The sequence below is a fragment of the Nannospalax galili genome, unplaced genomic scaffold (assembly GCF_000622305.1).
Source record: "Nannospalax galili isolate Female #2095 unplaced genomic scaffold, S.galili_v1.0 scaffold196, whole genome shotgun sequence".
Taxonomy (NCBI): Eukaryota; Metazoa; Chordata; class Mammalia; order Rodentia; family Spalacidae; genus Nannospalax; species Nannospalax galili.
In genome coordinates this window covers 927,107-936,806 of record NW_008337421.1, presented here as the reverse complement: position 1 = coordinate 936,806, position 9,700 = coordinate 927,107, and the positions used below count along the sequence as shown (strand labels likewise).

The 9,700-nt window shown below is 44.6% G+C and overlaps 1 protein-coding gene across 4 annotated transcripts in view; it reads right to left on the bottom strand.

Moving 5' to 3' along the window:
- Nucleotides 1-3,503: 3,503 nt before the first annotated feature.
- Nucleotides 3,504-9,700, bottom strand: part of Ccnb1ip1 (cyclin B1 interacting protein 1) — a 16,359-nt gene continuing 10,162 nt past the window's right edge. For all 4 annotated transcript variants that reach the window (XM_017798020.2, XM_017798021.2, XM_029563311.1 and 1 more), the window contains 3 exons: nt 8,038-8,354; nt 5,456-5,789; nt 3,504-4,189 (listed from right to left, as the gene is read on the bottom strand). In XM_017798020.2, coding sequence (XP_017653509.1) covers nt 3,987-4,189; nt 5,456-5,789; nt 8,038-8,334 — 834 coding nt within the window. In that variant the 5' untranslated portion in view covers nt 8,335-8,354 and the 3' untranslated portion in view covers nt 3,504-3,986. The remainder of the gene's footprint in view (nt 4,190-5,455; nt 5,790-8,037; nt 8,355-9,700) is intronic.

Sequence of the window (9,700 nt, the reverse complement as noted above, 5' to 3'; positions counted from 1 at the left end):
CTTCTTTTTGTAAACTTTATGTGTCTTTGTGGTTTACTTTTTGGGCATGAATAGCTGGTTCCCTAAGCTTCCAGTTCTCTTTTGATTTTATATTGGAATGACCAGGTTGCTTTTGTCTTCAGGGGTTCCCACAGAGGCCCATGTCAGATGAGGATCAGATGCTCTCAGGCTTTCTCCTAAGGTCTTGATCCCTCCAGGAAAGATTTTGGCCTCAGGAATTTGGGGGTTGGACTGGCTCGGGAGCTGAGCCCAGGAAAGATGCTGGTCTAGAGTAGCTGGTGGCCATGCCACCCGGAGATGCAAAGGGAGATGGGGGCAGGAAGAGGCCCCAAGGGCTCCTGGGAACTGCACTGAGGAACTGGGTTGGTCTGGATGCAAAGGAAGGACCAGGAAGAGGAAAGGTCAGCCCCAGCATACAGGAAAGAGGCTGGCGGGTGGTGCAGGCCCAGGGAAGCAGTGGGAGGTGAGGGCTGGGCCAGGCCCAGAAGCAGTGTTCCTGGGAACTGAGTTGCTCTGGATTCACAGGATCAGGAAGCAGTGGTGGTTCCCCAGGTGTCTGGGGCACCAAGACAAGGAATGGGACAGGACCCAGACTAGGAGGAGAGACTGTCAGGGGCGATGGGAGGGTGAGTGAGGCTGGGGGAGTCAAGGTGGAATCGACTTACCCCATAGAGAGAGAGCCCGTGGGTCATGGAGGCCCAGGGAAGCAGAGGGAGGTGAGCGAAAGGAAGAAATTTTAAAAACAAATCTGTACTTAATTAATCTTGTAAAGAACCTCAGGACTTTGGAGGTGGAGGCAGGAAGATCAGATCACAGCTACTGTCTCAAAAAACAAAACGAAACAAAACAAAAAACAAAGAGGTGAGGCTGGAGAGATGGCTCAGTGGTTAAAAACACTGGTTGTTTTTGCAGAATAAACCAGTTCAGTTCCCAGCACCCCTTTCCAGAGATAATCTCAGTTAAGCAATGATTTTTTTTTTTTAACAACCATCCATAACTCAGTTCTAGGGGTCCCTGATGCCCTCTTCTGGTCTCCATGGTCACTCCATGACAGGTGCACTTACATATATACAGGCAAAACACTCATACATATAAGAACAAGCAGTATGCTCAGGTATGTAAAGCAGTTGTTGATGATTCCAGTGTTACATTTATTACCTCAACAACAATCTTACTTGGCATTTAGGATAATTCTGTAATTCATTCCAAACTAGTAAGAATCAATCATAAAACTTAAGAGGGCTTGGGCTGGGGAAATGATTCAGTGAGTAAAACCACTTGCAACAAGGACCCGAGTTCAAATCCCCAGACCCACTTAAAGTTAACACTGCGGTTTAGTTTTTGTCAACACTAGTCACCTGGGAAGAGGGAACCTCAACCAAAGAGCTCCCCAGATCAAAATGGGATGTGTCTGTGTCTGTAAGGCCATTTTAATTGCTGTTCATGTGGGAGGTAATGGCGACTGTGAAGGGACATCCCTAGATAGGTGGTCCTGGGCTAAAGAAAGCAAGTTGGGCAAGCCAGAGGGAACAAACCAGTAAGCAGCCATGGTCTATGGTCTTTGCTTCAGTTCCTGCCTCCAGGTTCCTACCTGACTTCCTTCAAAGATGGATCCTGCCTTGGAAGTATAAGTGAAACAAACCCTTTCATCCCCAAGTCAGTTTTCATCAGTTATATCACAGCATCAGAAAGCAAACTAGGACAGACACAGGAGCATCTATAATCCCAGCACTCCTACAGAAAGATTTGAGGGAGGCAGGAAAATTCAGGAAGCTCCTGGAAAAATAAGAGACCTTGTCTTAAAACAAGGTGAAAAGCAAGGATTTAAGGAGCTTGTCCTCTGACTACCACACATAGGCCATGGCACACAGGTGTCTACATTCACACACATATAAATGCACATGCATGCACAGGCACAGAGAAAAGGCTCTCTCTTTTCAGAGATACAAAAACCAAAGCCTTGAAAGGTTAATCTCAAACTAGTATGTGTGTGGAGGGTAGCAAAGATTTAGAACTCAGATCTTCTGCCTAACCAACTAGTATGCTTTTAAGTCTGCCCTCTAACAAGACACTAATTAAATGCACTATTAATAATTAGTGAAGCATAATTTAAGTCATAAATACTACATAAGGGTAAATAAGAAATAAATGTCCCCTTCCTCCATGGGAAACACCAAATGGCGGATACCGGTGCAGCGGGAAGGCCCGTGGACCTGGACCCGCCATGTCGGCTTCCATGGAGAATTTGGTAGCAGTCTCTGGGGCTGTGGAGCTCATGGAGGCAAAGCTGAAGAGCGGATCTCAAATCACCAAGCTGGGCCTCCTGGTCAAGGACATGAAGATCAAGTCCCTGGGGGGGATCTACCTGTTCTCTCCCTGCCCACTAAGGAATCTGAGATTGACTTTTTCCCAGGAGCATCTCTTAAGGATGAGGTTTTCAAGATCATGCCAGTGCAGAAGCAGGCTCAGATGGGCAGCGGACCAGGGTCAAGTCTTTTGTCGCCACTGGAGACTACAACGGTCATGTAGGTCTGAGTCTAAAGTGCTCCAAGGAGGTAGCCACTGCCATTCGAGAGGCCATGATCTTGGCCAAGCTTTCCATTTACCTGTGCAGAGAGGCTCCTGGGGAAACAATTGGCAAGCCTCACAAGGACCCACCCAAGGTGAAAGACCACTGTGGCTGTGCTGGTGCCCCTCAGGCCTGCCCAGAGGCACTTGCATCATCTCTGCTCCTGTGCCAAGAAGTTGCTGCTGCTGGTGGTGTTGATGACTGCTGTACATCAGCCAGGGCTGCACGGCCACCCTGGCCAACTTCACCAAGGCCACCTTTGATGCCATCTCCAAGACCTACAGCTATCTGAGCCCTGGCCTCTGGAAAGAGACGGTCTTCACCAAGTCTCCCTATCAGGAATTCAGACCATCTTGTGAAAACCCACACCAGAGTCTCTGTACAGAAAACCCCAAGTTCCAGCTGTGGCTTTTATGGAAAAAAAAAAATAAAGTGACTTAAGCCTGCTAAAAATAAATTAAAAAAGAAATATCCCAAATTATGTTACTATCTTTTATGAACAGTAACATTGATAAATTTCTCTATTTCTGGGGCTGAAGAGATGGCTCAGAGCAAACTGTTCTTGTAGTACACTGAGCTCCCAGAACCTTGCCAGGTGGTTCACAACCACTTGTAGCTCCAGCTCTAGGGACTCCAACCCCTCCATGGACACCCCATTTGTGGGCATGTAATCCACACAGACACACATCATTTAAAATGTAAAATTAAATCTTTTAATGCTGGGCGTGGTGGCGCACACCTTTAGCCCAGCACTTGGGAGGCAGAGGCAGGCAGATCTACTTCCAGGCCAGACAGGAAGACTGTCTCAAAAAAACTTTAAAAAAAAAGTACATTCCTAAATAAATCCAAAACAAGTCAACTGATAAAGGCAAAGAAGATTTTATTTTAAAACAAATGCCAAAAAAAAAAAAAAAAAAAAAAAAAAAAAAACCACTTTACCTAAATAAGGAGAAACTGAATATACAGGCGTCAAGTGCGCTTTCACTGGCAGAAGCACACCTCCAAATAAGCAGCTATGAAAACATCTAACAATGTACAGTACAGCCAAGTAGACAGCATTTTCCAAGACCATAATTCTTACATAAATATACTGGCAAATACAAAGTATACACACACATACATGCAAATACCAGAGTCCACAGTGGCATGTAAGCATACTGGTTCTTACACACACACACAAGCACAAAATAGTGGCCTGAAACAGTGATCTGGGAAACAGTGCTGTGACTGTTTCACCATTGGTGAAGACAGAAATTACAACTAATGAAATGCTCATGCTCTAAGGAAGAGAAAGAAAGAAACCATCCACAGGAAGGCACCTTCAAGGACGACACCACGGCGACACTTCAAGGCCCACCCAGAATAAAGTGTATGACATCAAAATCACCACAGACAAACATTCTGCACAGAAAATGAACTAGATTCTTTTCACTTTGAAGGCCCTGCTACAGACCTGCTGCTGTTCTAACTCATGACTTTGAGAGGCAAAACTAAAAAAGTTGTTGCTGGGTTCAGGTGCTGTGGGAGAACCCACGAGAAATGGTCTGAACTGAAAATCTTCATCTCCACCACTCCGATTTTGAACTGGCGCATGGTCCAAAGGAAACTTGGAGTTGTTCCCTGGGGGGGGAGGGGGGGGGGGAATTAGGGAAGAACATGAGAATAAAGACAAAGACAAAAGCCATTCAATAAATATTCTAACAGAATTCAACTCCTATGACACAGATAATGAAATTTAACAAAATTCATCTCTTATCAAAAAAATACAGACTTCACACCAGATAGACACAAGATGGTCACTCACTCACCCACTCCCCTCACCACAGAATACACCTTCTGGGATACATCATCCAAGGATGGCCACCATCTCAAAAATTTTGCTATGTAGATGACTGCATGTAAGTGCACCACCTGCACTCAGTGCCCAGCGTATATGAGTGTTATGTCTGCACCTATAAGTGCACCTATGGCATGCAGTACCTGCAGAGGACAGAAGAGAGCATCAGATCCCCTGGAATTGGAGGTGTGAATGGTTGTTAGCCACCATGTGCGTGCTAGGATATGAATCTGGGTCCTCAGCAACAGCCAGTACTTTTGGCCCGAGTCACCTCTCTAGCCCCACCAAAAACAATTTTTTAACTGTATAATCAATATTGGTGAGGGGGGTGGGTAGGGCAGGGAAATGGCTTAGCAGGTAAAGGTACTTGCTACCAAGCCTGATGACTTAAGATCTCTCCCCAGGACCCTCATGCTGCGTGTGTACACCCATATACAGACACACAACTTCAATAAATGTAACAAAATTTAAAAATATATTTTAAAATTTTTAAATAAAAATATATTCATGCCGGGGTCCTCCAGGCAGGTCTGAATGTCAGACTACACTTCAAGGCCCTCCTGCCTGCTTCTTCTGTCTTCCAGACACACAGGAATGACAGGGATAAATAAAAAAAAAAAAATATATATATATATATATATATTCATGTGAAAGAAACTGTGAGCTACCTGGCAAATTGAGGGAAATTTGGCTAAAAGGACAGAGTGTGACCCTGACCTCAGCCTTGTCTGTACAGCAAGCATAATAGCACACCCCTCAGCTCTGCAAATCACATGACAACCTGAAATGCAGCCATCCTTAGCACTTACTAAGGAATAGATGACCACTCCTATTATTATCACTAAAGAACTTGTAAAATACAACTTGAAATCTTTTATTTTGCAGAGATCAATTGTTCTCAAATTAAAATGTAACTCATATGCATACAACATGAATGAGGGCAGCAATGCCCAGGAGACATGGGCAAGGGAACCCACCCTTACCCCTCGGCTCCACCCTTACTGTTTGTAGCAGTGTGAACAGGTATCAGACACCATGTTTCTTCTTACCTCCTGGAAAGCCAAAGACACCAGAGTGTGGAATCACAGCTGGTTCGAGGGTATTTTCCTGGCTGGCAATAGAAATATTTCGGAGCCTGAGACTATCATAAAGGCCCTGGAGCTTTTGGTACTGCCGATTGCGCTCCATAAGTTTTTCAGAGATATCGCTGAACTTTTTCTTGTACTCTTCTAGCACTTTCTTCATGGAGGTGACTTCCCCTTTCATAGAGGTCAATTCTACATCCTTGCTCTGTATCTGCTGCGTATAGATCTTCTCCATCTGCTTCAGGTGGCTCTCAGCCTTGCTGAAATTGTATTCTTGATAGAGACGTTCCTGGTGTACCTGTCCAAATAAGCACAAAGTTATAGACCTGTAAAACTTGATACACAATGCTTGTGCAGGATAAGTACTACAATATTTAGAAGCACATTTTTTAAAATCAGGATAATAATAAGGTGATTACTGAAAGTGTTATATTACTAAGTGCATACAACTACAAACTACAACTCTCAACTATTCTCAAACTACAACTATACCACCAAAACAAGTATTTGTCTTACTTAACAAATGACATGCACTTTCATAGTTTTATAAATATAACTAATCCCAAGTCATGTGGTACCACACACCTAGTCCCAGCTTGTAGATAGGGGCCGGAGGACCAGTTCAAGGTCATACTCATCCATACTGAAAACTCAAGGCCAGCCTGGGCTACAGGAGACCTTGTCTCAAAAAAAAAACCAAAACAATCAAGAGCCAGGCATGGTAGCACTCCCCTTTAATCCTAGCAGAGGCAGGCAGATCACTGGTCTAGTGAACTCCAGGCCAGTTGAGGTTATAGGGAGACCCTGTCTCAAAGCCAAAAAAAAAAAAAAAAAAAAAAAAAAAACACAAACACACACAAAATCCTTTCAACAATGCAGAATGTAAAAACTAACAGGCCCAATTATCACTGCATCCTAGCACTTACAGCTTGTGTACCAACTGTGGGCAGTACTTGTAACTAGAATATAACTCAGGATGTACATAAAACTACAAAGCCTACAAAGTCAGGCGTGGTGGCACACGCCTTTAATCCCAGCACTTGGGAGGCAGAGGTAGGCGGATATTTTTGAGTTCAGAGGCCAGCCTGGTCTACATAGTGAGTTCCAGGACAGCTGGGGCTACAAGGAGACCCTGTCTCAAAAAAAAAAAACAAAAAACTACAAAGCCTATCTGACTTGGAGCAGAAGCCATGTTAGGAAAACCCAGGATGAAGTAACTGCAAAATTGCTAGCAAAAAACTAGGCCCCAATGCCATCTACACAGATGTTATACCTTCACAAAATTAAGTCAGAATGAATCACAGACCTTGGATTGGGCAGTGACTTTTAGATATCACCAAAGCTTTGATTCATCTTTTAAAATTATCAGGGACTAAAGATGGCTCAGCAGTTAAAAGCACTGACAGATTACTGCAGAGAACCTGGGTTTGATTCCCAACACTCACATGGCAGCTAACAACTGTCTGTAACTACAGTTATAGAGGATCCAACGTCACCTTCTGACCTCCTTGGGCATTGTGTGACATGGGTGCACTTACATGCATGAAAGGAAACACACATAAAATTTTTTTTTTTTTTTGCTTTTTTGAGACCATGTTACCCTGTAGTGGGGCTGGCCTGTAGACCAAGCTGGACACAGAGATCCACCTGTCTCTGCCTCCCAAGGGCTGGGAATAAAGGCATGTGTCACCACATCCAGCAAAATATTTTTTAATTATAAGACTTTAATTCAATTATAGAATATGATCATTAGAATTATGATTATAGGATTATAGAATAGTGAACTGAAAATATTTAGCAAAATATTCGTAACAGATATTTCAGTATCAAGGTTATGTTGAGGGGATTCTGTTGGGTTTTTTGAGACAGGGGTCTCCCTGTAGCCCCAGCTGGCCTGGAATGTGCTATGTAGCCTAGGCTGGCCTCTGTATACTTACCTCTGCAGGTGTTGGGATTAAAGGCATGCACTACACACACCCTGGCTCTTTTGGTTTCGTTTTTTTTGCATGCTAGGCAAGTGCTCTATCTACCACTCGCCTATGAACTTTAACTGGTCATATAAGGAGAATGTGTGGCACTGTCCCATTTTTGTACAGTTTTTACTATGTAGGTATGCCAAAATGAAAATGATCAACAATGGCAAGCTCTACACGATGACATGGTTTGTGATTTCCTTTTAGATTTTAAACAATAAGCATTATTTTGGAAAAAATTAAAATATTTAAAGAAAGTTATCCATCCAGATAAGTATATAAGATATATTAAATAGTGAAGGAAAATTTAGTACTTGACTAGGAAACACAAGGCTTTGAGTTGAACCAAGAAAAAAAATACCACATATGCCTCATTGTACTTCAGTGTGCATGTGTATGTGGAAGCCAAAGTTTGGTGCCTTCTATCACTCACCACAGCCCACTCTGGCAGAAGTTTCTCATGCTTGCCTGGCAAGCATTTTACTCACTGAGTTCCAGCCTCTCAAATGACACACAAAGGATTCCCAAGTCATTCAAACCACATGCTTAAGAGAACCTATCCTAAGCACCAACCTGGTATGTCCAGAAGGCCAATGCTCGGGAGCTAATGTCCAACACAACCTCTGGTCGCAGCCCTGCCAATACCATGGCCTTGTACTCCTCTGATGGGCTGAGTTCTGTACGAACTATATCCAGCTTTCCAGAAAGAGTACTGTTGCAGGCAGGGCAGACAGCTGGTGAACGACTGAACTCACCACTGCCGTGCTGGTCACAGAAGATGTGTGAGCAGGCAGTGACCCAAGCATAACCAGAGAGCTTGATGCGACACTTTCGGTAATTGCAAAGCAGCATGTCTTCGCACAAAGACATGATGAGGTCTCCAAAAGAGTCTAATAAGGAGAAATTAAAAGGTAAGTCCAACTGCAATGCATGACTTAAGAAAATATAAAATGTGCTTTTGATTTCACAAAATAATGAACATTTTGTTTTATATTTACTGTAATTATATTATTTCAGCCAACAATATTATACTCTTTCCTTGTACAAAGGCCAAGGAGAAAAACAAGAAGCATAGTGGCACACACCTCTAATCTCAGTACTACAGAGGCAGAGGCAGGTGGACCTCTGTGATTTCGAAGTCAGCCTATTCTACACATTGAGTTCCAGGTCAGCTGGGGCTACAGGGAGGCCCTGTCTCCAAAAAGACCGGAAAGGAAAAAAAAGGTTATATATCCAAGGCTGGAGAAATGCCTCATCGGTTAAGAGCACTGACTGCTTGCAAAGGACTTGGTTTGATTCCCAGTATCCACGGAACAGCTAACAACCATCTGTAATTCCAGTTCCAGGGGATCCAACACCCTCTCCCGACCTCCTGGGGCATTGCACGACACAAGTGCACTTAGATACACGCAGACAATACACTCATACACGCAAGGTAAAAATAAAGTTCTATACAGAGTTGCAAATGTTACTAATGTCAAAAAGAACAAGTAAAAATTAAACCCATCTTTTTTGTCATTTAACTTAAAGAAAAATCACTCTTGAGTCAATCATGTCTACACCTCATACTTGGCAAATACGGACAGCCAAGCACACTGCAGACATAAAAAGATTTTAAGAGCACATTCATCAGCTGACAAATCATGTCAACAATGCTGCTGCAGCGGTGCACGGCCCACACCTGGAACCCCAGCCCTGGGGAGGCTGAGGGCTGCAGAAGGGTCCCTAGTTCCAGGCAAGCCTTGGCTACACAGCAAGCCCGGGCCTTGGTCCAGCCCTGGGACCTCGACCTCCCTGCCCTGCCTGGTGGCCTTCACCGAGGCCTGGTGGGTCATAGAGGTGGGTCCAGCTCTCCAGAACTCACCCACCACCCAGTCTTCACACTGGACCGTTCAGCCTGCTTTCTGCCGCAAACACAAAAGCACCTTCCCACCCGGCTCTCCAGAGCGTGGCTCTCCTCCGCGTGCACAACCCTGGCGCTGGGATCTGCGCATGCGCGCTGCCGCGGGGCCTGCTGGGTAGCACAAGGCCTCACACGTGTGAGGGGTACGAGTGGGGCGAAGCGTGCCCTGGTCACTGTGGAGTTTCCCAGTGCTTACCTCCCCTGGGACAAGCATCTCGCAAGCTTTCTATGACCCCTACACGCATTTAAAATGTTCTTTTACTCCAGGAGTGGTGGTGCACGCCTTTAATCCCAGCACTCGGGAGGCAGAGGCAGGCGGATCTCTGTGAGTTC